The 25,821-nt window shown below is 45.8% G+C and overlaps 1 protein-coding gene across 1 annotated transcript in view; it reads left to right on the forward strand.

Annotated features, from left to right (window-relative positions):
- Window positions 1-24,663, forward strand: part of wds (WD repeat-containing protein wds) — a 194,787-nt gene extending 170,124 nt beyond the window's left edge. Inside the window, exons 12-14 of the mRNA XM_070529944.1 lie at window positions 65-139; window positions 24,267-24,354; window positions 24,436-24,663. Coding sequence (XP_070386045.1) covers window positions 65-139; window positions 24,267-24,354; window positions 24,436-24,536 — 264 coding nt within the window. The 3' untranslated portion in view covers window positions 24,537-24,663. The remainder of the gene's footprint in view (window positions 1-64; window positions 140-24,266; window positions 24,355-24,435) is intronic.
- Window positions 24,664-25,821: the final 1,158 nt, after the last annotated feature.

Here is a 25,821-nt window from a genome sequence, read left to right on the forward strand (position 1 = left end):
AGTTCAGCTGGCTTGCTGAAGCATTGTGCATGTCTTGTGCACCAATCAAACATTCCCTTTGCAGTGTCTCAAGACTTACACAGGGCACAGGAATGAAAAGTACTGCATCTTTGCAAACTTCTCTGTCACTGGTGGCAAGGTGAGAGCTCGTTTTTCCACCTCTTGAGTGGGTATGCTTCACAAAAAGTTGTGTGGAAATCACGGTTTTCAGTATAAGCCTTTTTGAAAACTCAGCAAAACAAGAACAAGGTAAAAGCTGGAGCCAACGTTTTGACAAGTGTACTTGTATTATTAAAGGTGACATGCTTTCCACGGCATAGTATATATAGATAGGGTTCTTCTAAAGGGTAGAGGGGCTAAGTCAGGTGGGTGCGGCAACGACTGAAGGTGTTAGCGGCGAGGGTGTAGAATCGACAAAGAGGGGTGCTGGGTACACGGCCAGCACCCCTCTATTATCTGCTTCGCTGGAGGTCAGTGGGCTATCGTCTCTCTGAAAGAGATAATAAAAAGAGCGGCAGAAAATGGTTCTAAACAAATGGAATAAATATATAAATAAAAGGGAAAAAAAAGGAGAAAAAGAAACTAAGCAACCGAACGCAAATAACTAAGTGTAAATACTTACACTATAGCTATAGCTTGAAATACAGCATAGCGATTAGATTCTAAATCTGCCTTTGAAACGTTTATGCCTGTTGGTTGCAGTGTCTTAAACTTATGGATTAAGTATGATTCTCAGTATTTTCTTTCTCGTTCAGAACGCAAATTTCACTGTAATATGTAGTTCATCAAAATTATGACATTGTTGGATAAAATGCTCGGAAGTGGCTTTTAGAAGCTACATAGCTGTGTCCGCGCGATGTGTTTAACCTGGCATTCATTGATTGTCCCATTTCACTGATACAGTAAAAGCTTTTTAATTCACTACTCGTTAATTCGAAAAGTTCGAAGTAGCCACCGCGGTCCGTCCAACAATGCATTTCAAGCATTGTGTAACACATCCCGCTAATTCACACTGAAATCTGCACCGCCACCAATAATGCGAACTCCGCGCCCTAGTGGATGGGGAGAGTGCTAGTGCGTGAAAGCACGGCGTCGCCACGCCGTGTAGCTTTGCTTTTTCCATCAGCGGCAAGGACGATAACACCATCGCCGCGCCCCATGTTCATTGTGTGCGAGCGAAAGCGTGCGAGGGTGAGCCGGTGAATGCGGTCATCTTGCGGGAGCAAGGAAGAGGTGCGCGCTCTCCTGTCGCGCCCGAGGCACGGGGTGACTCGGGTGAGATCTGCAAAGCGATCTGCAATGTTTGCAGAGTGCGCGTAGTGCCGGTAGCTTCGTATGCGATGTGCTTTCTACATTTTGTTCATGTTGAAGCGAGAGCTTTACGAAGGTCAATCCGCTCGCTGCTACTGCCGCGTTTCCTCACTCTAGCGTTTTTCAGTGAGTTTCCACGATCATCGAGCGAGATGTGTTCATGCTTACCTGCGCTTGTTAATTTAGTTAGTAAGCGAATGTTTACATATACGGCCGATAAAACTATTATCCTTACTTCGTATAGCTATCTACTAACTTTCTATTGAAATTGATGCTTCGCTTTTGGGCGAAACTGTGACATTTTTTCTTTTTCTCCGCGCCAGTCAGCGCGAAGAACGCGCGGATGGAGCAAGAGTCATCTCGACGTTGGGCACTTCGGAATGCGTTGGCCGCGTCTGGTTACACTGGCTGCATCAGTGCTTCGAAGTACTAATGTTCACGCCACATAACGTAGCATGTGATCGCGCGTGCTCACGCCACGTCAGGCTATATACGCGCCTTAACCGAGCGATTTTTTTTCTCTTTCTTTAGTTCGGATACGGCATAATTAGAATTTTCATAGCGACCCCGCGGAATTCAAATTAACGCGCTTTTACTGTATATTGTTTCTTACAAAAAGAACATTCAAGCATATTAATCACATCCGAACTTGTACAAGTAAAGCTAGTTTTCACTTTGTGTGTATAACTATTTGCGGTGCTTTTAATTTTAATGTCACTTTGAACGTGCCTGCAGGTTTTGCACCTGGAGCGACAACATGCTTTTCTTACGGGGAAGTGATGGCTGGCTTTCGTGTGCACTAACATGTCTTTATTGTGGCGATAGGTACATCCGGGAATGTTTTTCTCAGACGCTTGTTACTTGATAATATTGGGTGGTATTTTCGTAGGATGTTTGTTTTGGAAGGCATTCGAATATTTTGTTATAAAGGCTGGTGGCCTGTCAGATTCTTGTGTAGGCTGCTTTTTAGCAAATTCTGACTGCCTGTCCAAATTTGACGTCGCGTCATAAGCTCTGTCGAAAGCAACTTGTGGATAGTTTCTTTCTGCTAGCGTTGCTTTAAGGTAATTTAGGTGGTGGATATAAACGTTGTCTTCGCTGCAGATTCTTCTTATTTGTTTCGCTTGTCCAACAAAAATATGTTGCTTGCAGTTTCGCGGGTGATGACTGTTGTTGTGGCTCAGGTAGGGCTTCAATTTCTCCACATGCACAATATTTGTTCCCACGTTATCAGCAAGTTTAATCTTGTAGTTCACAGGAGACAGTCTGTTCACTATCTTGGGAGGGCCTTTATACCATGTGGTCAATTTAACAGCGGACGGTGGAGCTCTAAGAAGCACTAGTTGTCCTCTTACGAACACAACGTTCTTGCGGTGCTTGTTGAAGTAGTCCTTTTGTTTTTTTTGCGCCAGTCTGATGTACGTGGCTGCAAGCTCTCTAGCTTTTTGCAGTCTTTTGCGCACTACCACGCTATAACTGGACTCTCCTTTCAGTTTTCCAAGTTTTTGTCGGCTGTAAACGTCTAGTAGAAGCACTGCATCTCTACCATACACCAAGAAGAATGGGGTTTCGCAAACCGTGTCCAGTGTTGTAGCAAAATACAACATACATATTGGATTACCATAGGTCAGCATACTCACTGGTGAGTGCGCTCACTCACACTCAGGAGGAGGAGGAATAAACTATTAGTTGAAATGAGCCGACGGTAAAATCGTCCGAGGTGGGCGGCGTCCCTAGTCCAGGATGCCGTGGGCCTGAACTGATAGCTTGGCCCTGCTCACCAGGCGATGCTGGTCTTCAGGGCTCGAGCTTGTCAGCTGGGCCTCCCACTGCTCGACGGTTGGTCTGGTGATGGGCGGTGTCGATGGGTTTTGTTGACATTCCCATACCATGTGGTAGAGGGTATTAGGCGTAGAGTAGAAGGCGCATTTGTGAGTATAGCTCGTAGGATACATGGCATGTAGCAGGGTGCCGTGCGGGAATGTGCCGGTCTGTAGTCTTCGGAAGATCACCACCTCTTCTCTTGTCAGCTGGGGATGTGGGGGTGGATAGATCCTTCTACCCAGTCTGTAGTGGCTCAGGATATCGGTGTATCTTTTCGGGATGCTATCTTGTTGGTCTACCGGTGCTCGTGAACCTAGTGGGATAGCCCGGAGAATGTGATTTAGCCGCTACATTACCCGCCAGGGACTCGTGTCCCGGGCCCAGACAATGTACACGTCTGGAAAATTGTCTAGTTTTTCGAGGATGCTCAGGGCTTGTTTGGAAATGCGGCCCGTTTGGTAATTTCTACATGCTGTTTGTGAGTCGGTGATGATTGTGATTAGATCTTCCTCTCGCTGGCCCGTAGTGGCCGCCAGGGCTATCGCCGTTTCTTCCGTGCAGTCGATGTTTGGAGTGCTTACCGAGGCCGCTGCTACCTCTCGTCCTTGGCCGTTGATCACGCTGATAGCGTGGGCCACTCTGTTCTTGTACTTTGCCGCGTCGGTGTATCGGACTTCTCCTTGTTTTGGTCCTTCGTAGGCCTTACGTAGAGCTTTCACTCTCGCTCGCCTCCTTTCTCTGTGGTATTCAGGGTGCATGTTTCTCGGGATGCTGGCCACCGTGATCTTCTCCCTCAGTGGTAGAGGAACCCGCTGTTTTGTGGACTCATATTCGACTGGGTAGCCCAGTCTTATTAGCGTGTCCCTACCTGTGCTGGTGAGCTTGAGTCGCTGTATCTGGCTCGTCTTGTGGGCCTCTACTAGTTCCTCCGAAGTATTGTGGATACCCAGGCTGAGTAGCTTCTCCGTCGACGTCGTCGGTGAAAGCCCCAGTGCCAGCTTGTAGGCCTTTCGTATTAGGGTGTTCAATTTGTCTCTCTCGCTGTTCTTGAGACCCAGGTACGGGGTGGCGTAAGTGACTCTGCTGATTATCAGGGCTTGTATTAATCTGATTGTGTCCTGCTCTTTCAGGCTGTGCTTTTTGTTTGTCATTCTTCGCACCAAGTGCGCGACTTGGGTAACTGTCACTTGCAGTTTTTTAATGGTGGCGAGACCGGCACCGTCCTTCTGGAAAGTGAGGCCCAGAATGCAGAGTGTGTCCACTTTGGGTATGTTGACTTCATTTAGTGTCAACGTTGGGTCAGGTGTCTCCTGCGGAGGCCGCCCTCTTGTCCTCTTTTTGAGGGTCAGGAGCTCCGACTTTTTTGGCGCGCATGAAAGACCGCAGCGGTGTAGATAATACTCAGTCCTGTCGATGGCTTCCTGCAGGGCGTCTTGTTGTTCGCCCACCGATCCTGTGCACGTCCACATGGTCAGGTCGTCCACATGGCCCAGGTCTTTCGGTTGCTGAGGGTTCCCTGTAACTGGTCGCACACTTGATTCCAGTTGTGACGTCCGAGTTTTTCAGCATACTCCTCCGCCTGCCGCGAGACTGTGGCAATGCGGATCTTGAGTTTGCGGTTTCTCTTCTGATTTTTCCATCTCTTCAAAAGTCCTTGCCTGGCCTCCCAGAGGTGAAGTAGGTGTGGGTCGACTTCGGGATTGTCCGCAGTGAGTTGGATGGTTTTTGTGTACTTGGTAACCAAGCCCATCACATTCTTGGTCCACTCCTCGATGTCCTCGATGTCCTTTGTGGTGCATGATTTCGGTCTGGATGATATGATGGTCGTTGCCCAGAGTCTCGTCCAGTCTCGACCACTCGACTTGCCTTAAGCCAGTGGAGAAGGTTATGTCTGGGCTGGTGTCTCTGGAGACACTGTTGCCGATTTTGGTTGGTATTAGAGGATCGGTCCACAATGTCAACTGGTGGTGTTGTGCTGCGTTGTGCACGACCATACCCTTCTTGTTGGTTGATCGGTAGCCCAAAGCCACGTGTGGAGCGTTAGTCACCCACCACGAGAAGTTTTTGACTGTTCGTGACATTCTTCACTTCTCTCAAGAACTTGTCCAAGTCCTTTAGTGTGTCGCGCGGAGGACTGTATACATTCAGGATGTAGAGGCTCTGCAGGGTTTTCTTGGGAGGAACCAGCTCAATCAGAGTGTGTTCGATCCTGTGGTTGACTTGGTGCTGCTGCGTCGTGGAGTGCTTCTTGATGAGGACGGCGGTTCGGGTCCTTCCTTGGGCAGTGTGCGTTTTGTAGCCGTGCATCGTAATATTATTTGTTTCTGTTTCCTGTAACGCGATGACGTCAGGTTGGTGTAGGGTGCATAGGTGAAGTAAATTTTGCCGTTTCCGATTTATTCCTCTGCAATTCCACTCCCAAATTTTGAGGGTTTCGGTCGCTTCTTTCTTCTTTGATATCTTATTCGCCATCTTGGCTTCCCAGAGTCTCGTTCATCTGGGCTTCTCTGATGGGGTATTTTGGCTTTTTCCTTGCTGCTCTTTTTCCCTTTTTAGGATAGAGATGCATTGGCTGAGCTCGTTGCCCATCTGGGTGATCTCCTGGCGGAGTGTTTGTACGGCTGCTTGGACGGTGGCTGCCACAGATTTGCTTATGGTGTCGACGGCCTGAGCCAGTTCGGCTCGGAACTCATTTCTCAGTTCGGCCTTGTCTTCGGTTTGGGCCTTGTTCATCTTGTACTCTATTCCCGATTCTAGATCCTCTATCGGGGGAGTATGTTCCCTCGGCAGCGTTGGTGTTGTGGTTTAAGTTTAACGGGCAAGCTCTGCGCTGTTTCCAGTGGCAAAGATAACTTCCGAAAGCGAAAGACACTAGCAGCCGAACTATGGGAAGTACTTACATAATCAGCCGTGCCGCCCGTTTCAGCTGACACTGCGCTCTTCTATTCGGCATGTGAATCCAGTTCAGTACAAGTTCACTGTGCTCCTTCACTCACTTCTTTCAAGTGCATCCGTCTTTTGGGCTAGTTGGGGATAAATCGCTCGTGTAGCAATCAAGAACACTAACGCACTGAAGCATACGTGACGACGCAGTCATGTTTGAGTCAGTGTGTCCTTATACTTGAGCACTGCAAAAAGAAATCTGTTTGCAACGTGTGCCCCGTGTGCAGTGCATAGCAGGACCTGCATCATGCAAGACCTATGCATGTAGCAGCGCATACCATGATTGCTTCGATGCCTGCTTCAGAAGCAGCGAGTACTGAGTCAGTGAAACTGTAATTGATTTTTTATCTCACTTTTTGTTTATGGAAAGTGTAGATGGTGTGAGTGCATTGTATGAGTGCAGTCGGTATGCTTAAACTACTGGAATCCCTTCAGCTTCTACTAAAGTGTTTCTTGCTGCGATACTATAAATTGTAGTCGGGACAAAGATCTACTCAAAACCAAGTTACTTATGCATCTGTGCAGAATGTGTTTGATTAACAAGTTAACGCTTCCACAACAACAATATGCTGATGCACAGCATATGTGCTTACAATAAATACATTCCATAAAGGTGAACGACTGGGCCTACAATATCAAACTTTGTAGTAGCACCGTAAAAAGTGCTGCCATGCGTATCAGCCACAACGAAACTGCTGCACGTCCAACATTCTTCCTTGGAGGCACTTCTATAAAGACTGTTCGGGCCCTTCCCATTCTGGGTGTAACATTTAGCTCTTCTCTCAACTTTTCCGCATATGTCACCGGCACTGTATCTAAGCATCGGCCAATTCTTGGGTTTGTGTCCCGTGTCTCCCTTCCCTGATGACGTATGGTTTTCTGAGCACTCTACGCTTCTATCATTCTGTCACGACTTGAGTACTGCTCATCAGTATAGTTCCTGTACCAAACTTGCGATGCTAACAAACTTAAGCTTGTTCCGCGGCAAACAACACGCACCCTCTACTCCCGTCTTTTCGGTTGTTGCAAGCTCATGCCAGTCTACGAGGATCGCCTCAAACCCCTTAAGTAGCACACCCTGCAATACCAGCGCAACATTGCACTAGTCTATACTGCAGGGTGCTTGACGACTCTCTGGACAGCACTAATCTTTCTTCAGTTCGTCTGAACAAGTGGTCAGCACAGCCCGAACCCTCATCGCCTCTATGGCCCGACACCAGAACTCCATGATTATATCTGGCATACAGAGCTTTCTCTTCACCCCCCTTGGCCATTTGGATTCTCCTTCCTTGGAACCAGACTGAATTGGCACTCCTGTGTGTTGTGCACCCGTCGAATGTGTGCGTGTGTGCCATGCTGTGTTATTGAGCAAGTGTGTGTGCGTGTGTGTGCACGTGGAGGGGAAGGAGGTGTCTTCTGCATCCTGCAAAATCCTGCTCTAGATGGCTGGTTATCAGATGCTCTAACATACAGGCATCAGCCTTTTTTTAGTCTAGAGTGCCAAGTTACCACTACGATTATTATTATTATTATTACTACTATTATTATTATTATTATTATAATATTATTAGAATCATCGCTACGACCACATTGATTGTGTTGAAGCCAGCGTGACACATAATTCAAAATATTTCTGGAGCTTTGTGCGCTCTCACTCTTTTAAAAAGAGTGCCAAAGATGGACGTCTTCTTCATGAAAATAGCGGTGTTGTCTCGAACAATGCTGATTCCTTTGCAGAACATGTCTGTTTGCTATATTTATTTATTTATTTATTTATTTAAAATACCTTACAGGCCCCATGGGGGCATTCTGTAAGGGGGGTTACAAAATCAAGGAAAAAAAAAAGAGAGCAAGCAGCCTTCTAAAGTGGAATACAATAGATACACCTCAATGCAGGGCTCATAGACATTACTTTTGATTGAGATCAAAACATGAAAAAGGAACAACTGAAGTAATGAAAGGCCACAAAGGTACACTTAAGGAAATGACATGAGTAAAACTTAACGTAAGGCACTAATACTAGAAAGTAAAATACACGAAAAATGAACATATCAGGGAGTACAATTCTTGAAGGGATATTTTGGGAAAAAGACTCAAAAAAGCAATAATATATACAGAGCGTACAAGTGAACACGTGACGCAGCATAAAATAGCAATTCATAAGAGCGAGATAGCAATACATCTATAAAAATAAAGACATCACAAGAAGTTCGAAGCACATTGCCAAGTGTAAGAAACAAGATAAAGTGATTTTAAGTGCTATTATGAAAAATGCTCGTGTAGGAGATGACGAAATTTTTCTTGATCTGACTCGAAAGCAATGTGATCAGGCAGATTGTTCCACAAGCGAATGGCCATAGGGAGTGCGGAAAAATTAAAAGCATGTGTCGTACCGTACATGCATGCAAAACTTAAGTGGTTATTTAATCGGCGAGACGTGTTCGAGGTGATGTGGATATGTAGCGTGGATTGTGTGGCGTTATAAACATATTTGTGAAACAAGGATAACAGAGCGATATTACGGCGAAGAACTAAAGGCTGTATGGAATGATCGAGTTTCATTTGCGTTACGCTGGAGTGATGGCTATAATTACGTGAAATGAAATGTGCAGCTCGGTTCTGGACTGATTCAAGCATGTCGATTAAGTATGTAGGATGTGGGGACCAAATGGATGATGCATACTCGAGCTGTGGACGAACAGATGTCTGATAGGCCAATATGCAGATGTTGGAAGGTGAATTACCCAAATTACGACGTAGGTAACCTAATGTCTTTGAAGCTTTTGCGCAAACGGCTGCAATGTGGTCGGTCCAGGAGAGGTTTTCGGTTAGGTGGACACCCAAATATTTATACAATACTGTATGTAACAGTTCTTTATTATTGACATTGTATAAAAAATGTGAGTTGTCACGCTTACGACTAAAAGAAATTACCTGACATTTTGATACATTTAAAGCCATCAACCAGGTGTTACGCCAATCATGAATTAGGCTAAGGTCATTTTGAAGGGCCAGGTGGTCGTCGATACTGTTAATTGATCTGTAAATAATGCAGTCGTCAGCAAAAATACGTAAGCGAGAAGAAACATTAAGTGGCAAATCATTTATGTAAATTAGGAAGAGTAAAGGGCCCAAAACGCTGCCCTGAGGCACACCAGAAGTAACGTAAGTAGGGGACGAAGCAATATTATTAACTAATTTGAACTGTTGACGATTTGAAAGAAAATTACGAAGCCATGTTAGAGTGAAGGAGTCAATTCAAAGTGCAGTTAATTTTGCAATAAGGCGACAATGAGCTACACGATCAAATGCTTTGGAAAAGTCAAGGAAAATGCAATCGGCCTGCTGGTTATTGTTCATGTTAAGGTGCAGGTCAGTCGTGAATTCGAGTAACTGTGTCTCACATGATAATCCTTTCCATGTTGATGGCGAAAAAAGAAATTATTGGACTCTAGGTGATTATAAATATGAGAAGCAATTATATGTTTGAGCATCTTGCAGCAAATGCAGGTCAATGAAATTGGACAGTAATATTCTGGGGAGTTTTTATTCCCAGTTTTAAATATGGGTATGATTTTGGCGATTTTCCAGTCATTGGGCAGCTGTCCCAATGACAAAGGCTGCTTGAATATATGGTACAGAATGTTACTGGATATAGAAATGATATTTTTTAGTATCTTGGAACTAATATTATCAATACCAGATGAAGTAGACAACTTCAGATTATTAATAAGAGATGCAGTGCCCTCCACTTAGATTTCAATACTTTCCATGAGTTGCCTGTCATAATCAGCAACATCAGGTACATTGGTATGATCCCCAGCGGCTGAAAATCGATGAAAAAAACGTATTAAACAGGGAGGGGCATTCATTGTCAGAGAGGGGAGTATTTGTATCGCTGTGTAAGGCTATCCGGTTAGAGTCGCAGTCAGGTGATATAACTCGCCAAAACTTTTTCAGATTCGAATGTAAGAGAGAAAGTAAAGTTGTGGAGAAATATTTATGTTTAGCTGCAGCTAAGGCAGAACAGTACGTTTTTTAAGCAAAGCCTGTACCTTTCCCATGAAAGAGCATTATTGACGCGTTTAGCGGTATTGTACAGACGTTTCTTTTTATTCCTGAGCTTACGTAGGGCATTATTAAACCAAGGATTTGTTTTGTCATTTGTTATTGAGATCTAGGGATATATTTGTTAATTAGAGCAGACATTTTATTCTTGAAACACCCAGTTATCTTCCACTGAGTGATTATAAAAAGAAGGAAGTAGCGTGCGGTTGAAAAATACTTCAAGTTCATCATTTATTTTAGAGTACTTTGCTTTGTTATAATCACGTATTATTTTCTTTGAGATCCCTGAAAAGGGTAGTTGAACACTGATTGTTACCTGAAGTAGATCGTGATCGCTAAAGCCGTGTAGATGAATTACGGATTCAATCGTTTCGGGTGTGTTGGTGAGTATAAGGTCTAGAATGTTAGTACCATGGGTTGGTTTGTTAACTACCTGGAACAGATTAAGATCTAAAGTTAAGAAAATCCACTGATGTTCGACAAGATGATGATAGATTACGCCAATTTATGAGCGGAAAGTTAAAATCACCGAATAAGTAAACAGAATGCGCTGGATAGAACTGGAGGGCCGTGGTTATGCTATTGCGTAGTTCTGTAATGAAAGAAGTGCTGTAGTCAGGTGGACGGTAACATGCACCTACCAGTAGTTTGGTTGTATTTATTATTACTTCAACCCACACAATTTCAAGAGATGAGTTCGAGTCGATAATTAGTGAAAATAATGATCTTTTAACACCGAGAAGGACGCCACTGCCTCCTTTGCTAGTTCGATCGTTGCGGTAAATATTATAAGAATGGTTATCAGGAAGAATTTCGTCGTCTGTAATGTCACGATTTAGCCAAGTTTCGGTAAGAACAAGAATATTAGATTCATTATCGTCAAGCAGAGAGCAAACTAATTTGTGCTTGGGCATGATGCTTCGTATGTTTGCGTAAGATAGTGTCAGCAAAGACACAGTGATAGGTAGCTTTGACTGTGGAGGAGCCCGTGGGCAAGTGCTTATGTCTAGCTATCTTTGCGACATGACAACGGTATCAGTGATCTTGCCGTACGTGTAAATCGGTTATTTATAAGCAGCCGATCTACTGACAGTTTAAAAGGCACTTCTTGAGGTTTCGCGAAGTCAAGCAGCTTCCTTCTAGCTTGTCGCGTAGCCGGCGAGAAATCTTCACCGATTGAATATTCTAAGCCCTTTAATTTGTGTACAGATGACAAGATGTGTTGCTTGTCTTTAAAAAAAGTTAGTTTAGCTGTTATAGGTCTGTTCTTTCCTTCTTGGTATTTCCCAAACCTATGTACGCGTTCAAATTGCGAACTGAATGTTGCAGTTTGCAGTTTTTCAGAGCACAATTTTATGACTTTCTTTTCAGGAGTAGCCCTGTCCTCTTTAGGGGCATCTTCTGTCCCGAAAAACAGCAAATTATTTCGTCTGAGCCTGTTTTCTGTGTCCTCACATCTTGAAGTTATTGTTTGCAGCTGATCTGAGACATCACGTAGTCTTGCTTCCTTTTTCCTTCACGCTCGAGTCTGCAGCGCTTTCTGAGGAAGTGGCTAACTCAAGCGCCGCAACACTGGCTGTTAGAATGACGAGTTCATTATCAGTGGCAGCTTGTTTGTCCTTTGCGGTTTTTATTTCCGCCAAGAGCACCTCTTGTGCGGCCTCTAGTTTCTGTATCGCCTCAAGAGCTGAGGCAAACGCATCTGCCTCAGCTTTTGACATTGTACCTGGGTTCGTCTCAACGTCGCCAGAAAGCAAGAGGAGCAACTCAAACATTGAAGAGTAGAGCGAACACAGGAGTAAATTAGAACGCTTTAAGACATCAACGCGCTCAAGTGGGCACAACACCGCGATCAAACAGCAGTTGCTACTCCTAATGCATGAAGCACACCGTACGTAACTAACCTGCAATAGCAGTAGCTGAGTACGCTGCATACTCGATGTGGTGCCGTGCCCGAGTGGACGCCTGCTGGCTGGCTTTTAAGTCCTCTTCCGGTGGTGTCCGTCGTAGTCCCCAATCGCCATTGCCAGATGTGCGCGAAGGTCTTGTCTGGATTCGGCGCTGTGATTACCAAGGCAAGCCAAGGTGGTGTCGCGTCATCGTTTCGCAGTTTGCATGTGCCGGGAAGTGCTGAGCAAACGACCCAAGTGACGGTCACCTGTGAAATATGCTTCAAGTAACCTTCCTTCTCAGTCTGGCACAGTGTGTAGGCTATCAGTCAACGAATAGCTTGTTTTCAAGTGTATGAAGTACCTTAAACCTTCCCTTTCTTGTGGTATTGATGGTATTTCTTCTGCAGAGCTTAACCCTTTGAGACGCTGTCTACACAATTGTGCACAGCAGGAGAGTGCATCAATAGCAAAAGCACTGATGAAAGTAATGGTATTTAAAATGTGTTTCATACATCTTGAAACACTTATTATTGGAACTGTGCTGCAATATTGAATAAGGTGCAGAATGTTTTAGCAAAATGAGTGGGAAGGTAGATGGCTGGGTGTTTTTACTCTGTGTCAGTATGTTGTATGTAACGGGTTCACTTCTTTCATTGTTTTTTACAATGTCATGCACCAGACCTAATTTCCAACTGGCTGGATAAGTGCTTTTCAAGCTTTTCAAAACACGAAATAGTACATCTTCTCATATTTTGTGTTCCTGTAGTGAGTTTTCGCATGGAGTCGAAATTTTGCAAACTTGACAAAATTCGCTAAACAATTGAAAATTCTTAATATTTTTTGCAGCTGTACACTTTGTATGATTCTGAAGATGCAAGAGATGTGGTGAAAGCAACTTTTCAATCAACGGGATAAAGTGGCATCTGAAAGGGTTAAGACGTATGGAAGCATACTTGTTCCCTGTTCTCACAAACATCTTCAATAGTTCCCTAAAGTCTAGTACCTTTTTTAGCACTTGGAAGGTAGCATGAACATTGCCCATGCACAAATCAGGTGCTAGCTGTACAGTTACTAACTGCCGACCTATATCTATCATCTTCAGTGCGTCAGGTGTTTGAATCGATATGGGATTCCTTGCTTTCTGTTAGTGCTAAGAGCATTTTAATAAATGAACAGCATGATTTGTGTGCCGACAACTTAAAACTATTTGAGACTCAACAGTGTTCACCACTGCGCCGACTTCCAAAAAGACATTTTTTCACTCTCAAACTGGTGCAGAAACAATAAGTACGCTTAAATGCTTCCAATACTATGGCATTAAGTTATATACAGAAAACGCACCATGTGAAATTTTGATACACCCTACGTGATCACGCTCCACTCCTTATGGTCGATGGAATGAAAGATCTTGGTGTGTACTTCTACAAAATGCTAAGCTTCTCTTCACATAGATATTTACACAAAATTCCCTGCACGCTCTTGGAATTGCATGCCGTATATTGCATGATTTTCACTCACCTATTGTGTTTCTAAAATTCTGCTGTGTGCCGCCAGCTACTAGAGTATGCCTCTGTAGGAGGGGGTGCAACAAGCAAATCTAATTCTGACCTCATTGAACTTATCCAGAATAAATTAATATCTATCTTAAAGCACCACTTTTGCCATTCTGGTGACCACAGTTGAGCCTTCTCAAATATACTTCAACTCGCACCTCTAGATTCAAGACTTAATAAATCACACCTTTTGTTTCTGTATAAGGTGGTCCATGACATTATACATTCCCTAAAGCTTCTTAACCATATGCATTTGTTCGTGCCGCAGCAGTATGCCAGGTAGCATTTCACATTCGTTGCCTGGCCTTGTTGCAAGATTGTGCTGTATAATACTTGACTCAAAAACATACTCAGAGTTCATTTCCTGTGTTTTGTGTATCTCTAGATAATCACGTAGGATTAACTTTCTTTTACTTTTCCTCATTTCCTTTTTTCCCTATTTGTTTCTCTATCTTGCTTTTTTTGTCTACTACAATCATGTTTTCTGTACATTTTGTTTCACGTAGTGCTTGTTAAGTGCACCAGTACTAAGGCACTCTAGCTGTTCCCGGGCACTACAATAAACATTTTAATGATTGATTATTGTCGTAGTATAAAATCGTGCTTTTTAAGTATGTACTAGTATACTATTTCAGTGCAGTAGCTTTTGTACAATTAAAAAAAGGCCATGAATTAAGAAAGTGCAATAATAATATGTTATGTGCCTGATCATATGCATTATGCTATTAATTTCTTCTGAGTTTTAATAATAGCTGGCTACTGTATCCAGCGTAGTGCAATAAAGTAATATGCCACAGCAATTATTGCGTGCCTCGCAGAACAAATTGAATATATCTTTCTCAGTCAAAACGTCATAGCAGGCTCAAAACAATAAAGTGCAATTTTTTTTGTGGTGACGAAGTGTATAAATTGTGAAAATAACCTGCTTATATATTTCTTATACTATGCAAATGAGCTGCTCCCATACATTCGAATAAGCGCTTCAATAGTACGACTTGGCAAAGGGCAACGAAAGCCCTATTAAAACCCTCCAGTTCTCAAGCTTGTATTATCTGACGGTATGTCATTTCATTAATGTCCAGGAAGACAAACTTGACATGTGGAAACCAGTTACAATAGAACATGGCCCTTACAATGTGAAAATGTTTTGTAGCAATGCACTCAATGTGAAAACCTCCGGATGCGGTGTTGATGCATCAAAACAACCTAGAATAATAGAGGTGCTCCATAGGCTAGATTTGACAGAATCAAAAATAGGGGGGAGACAAGCTACGAATTACATAAATTTTAGCTATTCTAGATTTCTTTTGTGAGTGCTACAGGTGTTTCAATTCTTTTTTGCTGATTTTCTCAGAACCCACTTTCTCACGTTTCTTTGATGCACCAACAAGCATAATTATATTGACACGGATGCTTTATCTGTATCCGGTTACCGTATTTCACCGGCTAAAGGTTAACGTTATCGCTCGGTGCAGGATGCGCCTGAACGTATCGGAAGCTTCGCGAATGTTATCGATGGTTTTGTCTGTGTTCGACGAACCTTGCTGATCTGATGGCATACGTGACCGGAATTGTGTAGTAGTTTCTGGAAGGCGCGCGGGCACCAGCAAATAGGCTGTAACTTTCGACGACTGATGTATGCAAACCGACGCGCCTGACGCGCAGATAAGATTTTCTACGATTGCCGACATTGCTCGCTGCTGTCGTTGCGATTGAGTCGGCACTATTTGTTTACCGTCACTACTACGTGGCAATATTTCCAACACAGATTTTTTCAGTGATACTTGGCACGCCTAATTCTTGCATAGTTGGCTGTGCAATGAGCTACCGAAAAATGAAATGGTACAACAGTTTTTGATATGATATGGCATCGTCGTGCAGGTGTTTGCAAAGCGATTTTGCAGACAGACGACGCGCGAGCGCTGATGTCGATATTTTGTGCACTATCGTTACTTTAAAAATAAAAACAAACGGTTGCGGTAGGCGTATATTCATTATTCAAACGGGTTTTATATATCTAAAAGCGAATACAGATAACTAACTTATTGCTTCAAGCTTAGTTTACAGCAGGCTGTTTTAGGCCGGACTTTGACGGACGAAGACAAAATAGTCAAGCAACAGTGCGCCGCAGCCGAGGAGCGAGCCTCGGCGCGCGTCAGCTGTCTAGTGGTTGCGTGCCCTCTTCCTCCGACTAACTAAAGCCCCTTAATCTCCCAAAGTAGCGCCATTCACTTCCCTCCTCCTCCGCACGGCGCGGCCTCGATGGTGGCGCCGCCGGTGGTGGGCCTGCCGCAGCAGACGACGGCTAACACGCTACGGGAAGAAATCCGCGGAAAAGCTTGTTCAAGCCCTGCGGAGCAGTTTTTTCAATACAGACGCTGCTTCGTTAGTCAGTAACTGGCCTTAAACCTGTTGGAATTGTGGAAGAAATAGAGAAAAGGACTATTATTCAAGGCGTATTTAAGGCGTAAAGTGCGCGCACGTTGAGAGTTCGTGTTGCTGAAACAAGCGCGAGCACGTGGTGTGCTCAAACGCGCGTAATTACCAAAGTTTCAGGTTTTGACAGCGTGAAAGTATGTGTACGTGGTTTCGTAGGTTCATTTACCTACCTGCGGGATACTTTTGTTCGGCCGGCGCGTGAGAGATTCCAACTGTCTGTGGTCAGCGATACCTGGCAACAGGGCGGCTTTTTTCATTGCGGGGTGCGTGCTTTGGTAATCGTGACGATAGATGGTCTTTTTTTTTTAAAGTACTGCTCCAGGAGGGCACATGTAACGACTAACGGAGGCCTATGAAGAGCACGTGACATTACAATAAAGCAGGCGGCGCAGGGAGATACTCCCTTGGCATGCACAGGCTTTGGCGAGCCCCATCCAGCCATGGTTCTAGCTTTGGTGCCCTGGAGGCGCCGTAAATAGTACGAAATAATGACACGTTGTTACAACTAGTAAATAAAATATATTGAAGAAATACAATCACGTAGAGGCGCCAACTTCTAAAGCAGCACTGGCGCGCCCGCGCGAGCATTATGAAACGCCAATAAGGAATTTACCGGCCCGCGTACGACTCCACGATCAAAGTGCACGTTAAACATCCCCTGGTGACCTAGATAAAGTTATCCGGAGCCATGCACTACGACTTCCATCAAAGCTTTAGTCGCTTCGGGACGTTAAAAACGTTAATCGCCACAAACCCAATCAATACATGCGGGCGTACATTCGAAGCTAAAAGACTGCATCTATAAGTCATAGTGAGCCTTGCAAAAGCATCGAGAATGTGCTAACTTCTGGTGGAGCTCAAAACACACCCAGTATAAAGTCGCTTCTATGTCACAGGCCAGCTGCAGATGCGTGCACTTTCACGCAAGACGAAACTACATGAAACAAAGAGAGCACATTCGAAAAAAAAAAAAGTCAACTTCAACGCGCTAAAAACCACGTAGAGCATGAACACATACACTTTTTCGAAGCGGAAGGTGTCAACTAGGCTCAAAAGAAGAGGTTGTGAGGAGCCATGGCACTTCACGAAGCCGTGCGTTCTTGGCCACTTCCTCGAAGTCAACCCGCCCGATCCTGTGAATCCACTCTTTTTGCGTTGCGTCCGCGGCATGGCAAAGCAGAAAGCTTTTTGCCCTCGCTGTGTCTGTTGCGGCAACCGAAGGCGCAGCAGCACGGCATCGCAATTAAGTTCTCGGCAACACATTCTATTACGCTAACGCACTCCGTCAGTTTGCCTGCCGTACTTTCGTCGCGCAGGCCCAACAATGGAGGTCGGAGCGCGCTGGAAAGAAAAAGATATACAAAAGCGCGGCGCCCGCTTCCACGTGACACAGATTGGCCAATGGGGGAGCGGAGGAGACTGGGGAGGCAGGAGGCGTGGAGGAGGAAGCGCCAGGGTGAGCGGCGTGGCGGAAAGATCTAAGAATGGCGCTACTTTTGAAAAATTGAGGGGCTTTACCTCCGACCGACGCGAAGCGAAGCGTTCGCTTGTCGGCGCGCGTCGAAGCTTGCCGACGCGTGCCAGTGGTTGGGGCATAAGGCTTCTCGGCTTTAGGGAGGCGCCGACGAGTCGCTGAGACATGACTGTGTGTGCGTGCGTGTGTGTACCAGCGTCGCCTACTGCCAGAAAACCGCGGTCTCTTGGATGCCGAAAAGTAGCTAAAAGACCGCGGGCAGACTTGCACCCTTGCATTCCATGGGGTGCGCTCGATGAGCGAAGTTTTGCCACTCTAAAGAGCGCTTCTGGCGCTGAAACGTGCGGAAAAATAAGTGGCCCTCAGATTATAAGTGCCATGTTCGACGTGAGGAGCTATGTTAACAAATTGGGACGACCACATTGGGGAAGCTGGTCTAGAAATTTGCTTGCCGCTCGCCATAATCGGCCTGAATCGCATTAAAACACCGCCCCTAGCTTAGTTGCACTTTTGACGCCACAAATACAGATAACTAGGCTATCTACCAACCGGGAAAACCGGTAATTCTCAGGAACTTTGAATAGTCTGTAAATACTCAGGGAAAACTCATGCAATTTGTGCTTATATCAGAGAAAATTAGCAGTAAAGGGAACGAAAGTCGCGGTAATGCTGGCTCGCGTATCAGAGAGGGATCGTAAGGAATAGGTCTTTTGACGCCGTGTCGGCTGGAGGAGTTGCCAGCGTACAGTCAACGACCGACGTTCCGGACGCCCGATAATTCGGACGACTTCGCGGCACCACCGCGTACCCCATAGAGTGAATGTATAAGAATGTCTGCAATTTCGGACGGAAGAACGCTTTACCGTCCGATTTTTCGGATTTCTTGCTGTCACCGCAGGTCCGAAACCGCATTAACCAAAGACACCACTGCCACCGTTTTGATTACTTCGCCGCCGCGGTAAACGCTAGGCCCAGCTGCACCTGCTGTTCGGTGCCATAAACAATGGCACCGACTGTGTCTTTGTGGTCCTCGCGGTTGGCTTCGAAGCTAGGAAATCACGGAGCGTTACATAATGCTGGTTCCCGAAAGCCAGCCTCGCCTCAATACGGAAATGTTACGCGGTGAAACATACGCAGTCTTGCAGTGAAGCATAAGCGTGGGAAGGGGCAATTGTCACGGGACACAGTATCTATTCCTTAATTATATACGCGTCCACCCGCCATCTCCTGTCACAGTACGAGCACAGATATGCCTAATAAGTGTACTGGTGGGCCTTTTCAGATGTGCCTGTGGCGATTTGAGCCCTTACCGGCAGTAACAGACCCATTCATTTTTTCAAACTGCCCGATTTTAGGACGTTTTGGCGGCCCTTAGGGAGTCCAAAAAGTTGGGTGTTGACTGTACAACTGTCGAAGAGGATGCTTCAAAAGGTCCGTGGGGCGAGCGCGTGGTGGAAGGAGGACAAGAACAGAAAGGACCTACACATTGAGGAATGAACGGAAAAGGAAGCGTGCTGCCACCGTTTTGAAGCAGCTTGAGCTCAAAAAAACAAAGTGACCCGCCGTGGTTGCTCAGTGGCTATGGTGTTGGGCTGCTGAGCACGAGGTCACGGGATCGAATCCCGGCCACAGCGGCCGCCTTTCGATGGAGGCTAAATGCGAAAACACCCGTGTACTTAGATTTAGGTGCACGTTAAAGAACCCCGGGTGGTTAAAATTTCCGGAGTCCTCCACTACGACGTGCCTCATAATCAGGAAGTAGTTTTGGCACGTAAAACCCCATAATTAAAAAGCAAAAACAAAGTGTTGGCTGATGCCGAGATGCAGGTGTCCCTCATCCAAACCCAAATAAACTTTAAAGCAGTGAAGCACAACACTGAGCTGTCGTGCGCGGGCTGAGAGTATGTCAGGACAGTTGAGCAGGGAAGAAGTTTGGGCGCGTTGGTAGGATACATACAAGTAGGATTCATAGCGCAAGAATGACACAGGGACAAGCAGCAACACAAGACGAACGCTCGTCCTGTGTTGCTGCTTGTCCCTGTGTCATTCTTGCGCTATGTATCCCACTTCGTATGTAAGACAGTTGAGGTTGACACACCAGCTGTTGAGAGAGCATCTCGCTTGTGACAAAGTTTGGGCCTTATACCAGTGAGCTTGCTATCAATTGATAAAAAAAATATCACATTCGAAAACTTGATTCTGTACGCATCTGTATTCTGTATTCGTATTTGAGAATGTTTGACTCGATTAGCAATGATTTTACCTTTTTTTTTCAAATATATTTTATTCGCTGTGCATGATATTACTAACCCCTGCCTTCTGATCTATTTTTAAATAAAATAACGGTCGCTCCTTGCTATTCAAACAGGATTAAGTTTTTAATTTTTAGCATGCTTACTAGAGAGTGACAGCATAGGGCGACATGGTGTCAGCCTGTCTTGATATAAAACAAAGTTCTGTATCACTCAGGGAACTTTGCAAAGGCACTCAGGGAAAACCTGGAAAGCTCGGGGAATTAGGAAATGTCAACTTGGTAGACACCCTGGATAACCTGCCGAAAACAAAACTCCGAGCGTCGCCACCAGTGAGTCATGCTGTCAACACGGTGGGTCAATACAACCTAGCGTTTCCCCGGCAATTTTCTCGAGCTTGTTGTGCTCGATTCGCGCCATCAGACTTTAGACAAATGGTCTAAATGATGGTAAGGTCGTTGAATTTTGTTCCTGGACATTTTTCAATGATGCGGACGCGACAGTGCGCGAACACCTACACTCGAACCGTAGAATTAGCACAGTGTCGTCGACAACAGTCCGCCGAAAAACTCGTTGTGCAAACTTCACGGCTGCACACCTTGGGAAAAAATTTGCCCAGTGATCGCGCAGAACCCCTACTGCAAAACCGTCCAGCTTTCACGATTTCGCTGTGTACCCACAGTGAGCGGCTAATCATTTTTTGAGGACAACGAACGCAGCCTCAGAGTCCAGCTACGAAATTTGCGGCGCGGTTGTTTCCAGCGCGATACTCTCGCAGTCTTCCGTGACCTCCACATCCCCTCTCCCTTAGAAGCAGCCACTGCCTTCCACTCTTCATTCGCTCTCCAGTCTGCAAGCTGTTAAGACACCAGTCACTTCTCTCACTTGCCTTCATGTCAACTCCGCCTCCTCGCTGCCAGTTTTGACGTCGCTGCTCATCTAAAGCTGCCCTCTTCTGGCCTGCCCTCCCGAGCAGTCTTCACCAACGAGTACCCTTCAGCGGTTCCTGCTTCTTGGTCTCCACAACTCCGATCGCCTTTCTTCCGCTACATGTGAAGCCGATGCCGATGCCCGCCATTGCAACCGTCACCATCACCAGCACACACTGACAAGGAAAGCGAGATGCCCTGACGACATTCTGAAGCTTTTGCCTTCTGCGTTGCCCGCCGTATTCAGTCACTTTGGTGCCGACGGCGCGTGCAATTGGATCCGTGCTGCAGGCCATGTGATTGTCGACGACTGTTTTTCTATTATCCGCCGCGAAGACGTCGTACCTTTTCTGCAGCACCTGAACTCTTTCCAAAGCACAATAGAATTCACCGTTGAAGAAGAAGTTAATGGTCGCTTGGCCTTCCTTGACGTTGAAGTCATGCCCACTGCATCCGGCCTTTCCACGAGTGTTTACCGAAAGCCTACACACACAGGGAAATATCTCCACTTTGATTCGGCCCACCCCCTTGGACAAAAACCATCTGTTGCCTCCACATTGTTCACCCGTGCATTCCGATTATGCTCGACTACTGACGCACGCAGAGCTGAGTTGAAGAGAGTGACGCAGGATTTGGTCAGCAATGGCTACCCTGGCCAAATTATAAAGACTGAAGAAAAGCGTGCAGCTGAACCCCCTGTAAGGCCGATGAAAACAAGAAAACGGGCGTCTCTCCCCTATGCACGAGGCGTAAGCGAGTCATTATCAAGAATTTTCAAAGATTATGATGTACAAATCTGCCACGTCCCTTCAAGCAAGCTAAAACAACTCGTCCGAGTGAAAGACCGCCTCGAAAAAGAAAAATTTCCGGGCGTCATCTACAAAATTCCTTGCCAGGACTGCCATGCGTGCTACGTAGGCGAGACGGGGGAAGGCTACAGCAGCATCGCAATGATGTAGCCAAACTACACACGGTCTCCAGCGCCCTGGCAGAGCACCATGAAAAGACTGGACACAGGGGACGTATTCTGAAACGTTCGCCGCGGCGAACTTTTCGCACTGGCCACGCCTCCGCCGTAGCGGCGCGCTCTGAATGGCTGCTTTGACAAAACCGGAAATTCAGGTGGCGCAAGTGCATTTCCGGTTTTGTCAAAGCAGCCATTCAGCGCGCGCCGCTACGGCGGAGGCGTGGCCAGTGCGAAAAGTTCACCGCGGCGAACGTTTCAGAATACGTCCCCAGTATTAACTGGAATTCGGCTTCTATCATCGAAAGAGAGAAAAAATTATCATCCCGATTGCTCCTTGAATCATTCTGCATACAATCTACTACTAACACGATAAACCGGACACGGGGACCCCTCCCCGAGTTGTACGCAAGCGCATTACGTCTTCCGACCCATATATAATAAAGACCACCATGCATTCGCTCATTGTGAACAAGGCACCCGTATTGGGCGCCGAAACGTCTATCCGTGTTTTGTAATTTTTTCAGTTGGCGAGTGTACGTTTATTCAGCCATGTTATTTCCTCGCCAGACGAGTTTTCGTCAAACCCTAGACTTCAGGCCATGTGATTGTATTATCCAGAGTGCTTCGTTAGGTGGAAGTTTGGGGCAGGAAGTTTTCTGACAAAAGAAGTGGAAAAAGGCAGCCGGCAGAAAACTGACACCGGCATAGGAATAGGAATTCGGCATACCGCTGTCTACTTTATCAACAGTATTGAAAAACAAGGAAGCTGTGCTGGATGGCCTTGAAAAGAGCTCGGCGAAAAGAAAGGAATCGCGATTCCGAATACCCCGAAGTGAAAGGTGCCCTTCTACAGTGGCTGAGGGAGGCCAGGAGTACATGGCGCTGCACTTACTGCAAAAGCCAAAGCTCTTGCCTTCCAAATGGGCCATAGAGATTTCAAGTGCAACAATGGCTGGCTTGAGCGGTTCAAGAAATTACACGGCGTCACCTTGAAGTTGATTGTTGGCAAAAGTGCAGCCGTGAACCGTGACACTGTACGCGTATGGCGCCAACATTGGCTCCAAGCTCTACTTGAAAAGTATGAAGACAGACAGCTACTACCTAGATGAGGCCGCCTTTTTCTACAAGATGTTACTTAATCGCACGTTTACTAGCGCTGGCGGATCCTCATCCAAAGGAAAACAGAGCAAGGAGTGTGTCACGGTGCTGTTTGGTGCCAATGCAACAGGCAAGGACAGGCTTCCCTTGTTGATACTAGGAAAGGCGGAGAAGCCGCGGTGCTTCCGAAATGGTACTATTCCCAAGAAATGCATCTACCGAAGTAGCAAGCGAGCATGGATGACTGTGCACCTTTTGGATAGACAGTTCGATGCAAAGAATCGGCAAGTGCTTTTCATAACTGATAATTGTCCGAGCCACGGGAAGATCAGCAACCTCAAAACGATCGCTGTGGAATTTTTGCCTGCAGACACAACTGCGGTGCTGCAACCGATGGACCAGGGCATCATTGAGACCACCTGTAAGCTGTACCACAAGGCGCTTTTACAGCGCATGTTCACAGCGTATGACGCCAGCAAGAGGTACAACAGTGATTTGCTCGGTTCGATCCATTTGCTGAACTTTTTATGGAAAGAACTGGCACCTTGGAAGGTGGCCAACTGCTTTGCGCACGCCGACATTTCCCGCGCCATCGTCAGCGACCCTGATGACCGGACTTGCAGCAATCTGTACGAGGCTGTTCATAAAATTGCTGGCCAAATGGTAGGAGGCGACTTCAAGACATTCACCTTGGCTGACGCTGCTGCTCTCGTGGTTGCCCCAGCGATGGATGCGGAGATACTAATTGACACTGTTGGCGGCTCCGACGAGGACGAAGAGCTGGTGGACATAGAGCCACTTGAAATTCCAACTATGGTGCAGGCGCGGGAGTACCTACGCCTGCTGCAAAATAAGGTTGAATGCATGAGCGCCGACCATGGCCTCGTGCAATGCTTGGTGAAATTGGAGCAAGGGTTGCTCGCGCCCGGTAAGAACTTGAAACAACCAAAGCTCACTGCCTTTTTTGCACCTGAATAAAGTTTTGCTTCACTAAATACATTGTATTTTGACTTCTTTGCAGTTCTGGCGTAATTAAATCTCGGCTGCTTTAGGTTTTCTTGAGTGGTCGCCAATAACCTCGGATTGCCACTTATAATGCTTTTTTTTTTGCCGTCCGGCTGATTTCGTTATAACGAGGGATTACTGTACACCGCGTCGAAGAAAGCATATGTCGCCTCTGAAAAGACAAGTCCACTTGTCGAAACGTTGGCTCCCACTTTTACCTTGTTCTCGTTTTGCTGATCGTTTTGAATTTCAATCTCCCGCCTTCCTCGTGTTTTTTGAAAACTAGTCTCTTCATTAAAGGAATATGTGTTTGAAGGCGTGTTACAGTTTAGGTAGCGTTTCTTGCTTCACTATGGCATTTCATGGAGAACAATCGTACATCTGCAGCAGCGCCCTCTCCTGGCCTGCTATTGGTTGGAGGAGTCATTAGAGCTGCTGTTACATATGTTTTCAGTGAAGTGCAAGAAATGGAGATTTGAGGCAGTGCTAACAAAATGCCACTTTTGTACAGTGGATAGTGTCCGGTTCAGAGGACAACTGTGTGTACATCTGGAACCTGCAGACCAAGGAAGTCATGCAGAAGTTGCAAGGGCACACAGGTGTGTGTGTGTGTAGCGGTTTTCATTTTTTTTGAAACTGCATGGTACAGTATGTTAACAGGCCTTATTTGTTGTGTGCAGATGTGGTCCTCTGCACGGCATGCCACCCCACAGAGAACATAATTGCTTCAGCTGCTTTGGAAAATGACAAGACCATCAAACTCTGGCGGAGTGACACCTAAAACCCGTTTTAATGTTTTTACTTGACGCATTGCACTCCACTGTCGGTTCTCGCATAGCTGTCACATGTTTCACCCCTGTATAAACCTTCTGTACCATTAAAGTTTGTGGGCACTCTACCAAAGCAAACCGGTCTGACATCACTGGAAAGGTGCATGATGTGCTAATACACGAGACAGTAAGTATAAAGGTCTGGCATCACCTAGTGGGCTTTCACAATTCGCCAACTGTATCGTTCCAAGTGAGCGATCTTTGCACATCTTTGTATCACTGTTGTAGCATGGGACATATGATGGACATACGAGGCCAGGTAGTGTCTGATCACCTTTCGCAGCTTTGCCTTATCGCCAGCCACATCAATAGTGCCCCATTCTTTGTTGCAGTGGCAGATCTGCCGAAGCTGTTCCTTTTTTTTTGTTTGGCACCAGTGACCGAACGTAACTCTGGCCACCAAGACGACATTAATAAAAGCTTGTGATCCTTTAGCTTGCTTGTGTACAGAATAGTCGCCAAGATAATTTTGCATAGAATTAGACTAACATTTGACCGGGCTGGTTTGGGAAGGATGAGTCGCATGCAGAACGTGACTATAAACTGTCATTGTGAATAGTATACATGCCCTTCACAAGGCAAGCCGCCGCCTGAGGAATGGGGCTCCGGTGGGGCTAGTCCCCCCCCCCCCCGGTTCCTTTGACCCCAGCAAGCACATTTAATAAAGTTTTCTTTCGCAAGGCAAGAATTTAGAAGCTGTGTAATAATCTATAATCTAGGCCAGATCATGAGAATGAGTATTATGGTTAAGCAAAAAACTGAGAGCGGAAAGGCAGCAAACAATGCCTGCCAAGGCTGATGCAAGATTGCTGGGAGGGCTTTGTTTTGTGGGTTGCCTTCTGTATTTGGTGATTCTGTGTTGCTGAACCATTGAGGCGACCTGGAACTATTCCCTCTGCATGAATTACTTTATTTTTATTTATTTAACCATACCGCAAGCCAATTCTTTGACCCTAGCAGGAGGGGCATTTTCGGAATGACAAACAATGACAGCAATAAATTCGCAAACTGCAAAAAGGGCAAAAGCAACAGCGCTAACACAATGTAGAAGCAATTTTCAACAAAACAGAACAGAACTAAACCAGCAGAAAATACGTACATTTATACAATTGCAAGCATCTATTGCGCACAAAAGAAACGTTCCAGTTCTGCCGAAAAGTCTTCGGCCTTGATAACACTTGGCGGCAACTCATTCCCCTCTAACCGTTCTAGGGAAAAATTATTTGTAGAAATTAG

The sequence above is a fragment of the Dermacentor albipictus genome, unplaced genomic scaffold (assembly GCF_038994185.2).
Source record: "Dermacentor albipictus isolate Rhodes 1998 colony unplaced genomic scaffold, USDA_Dalb.pri_finalv2 scaffold_36, whole genome shotgun sequence".
Classification (NCBI taxonomy): Eukaryota; Metazoa; Arthropoda; class Arachnida; order Ixodida; family Ixodidae; genus Dermacentor; species Dermacentor albipictus.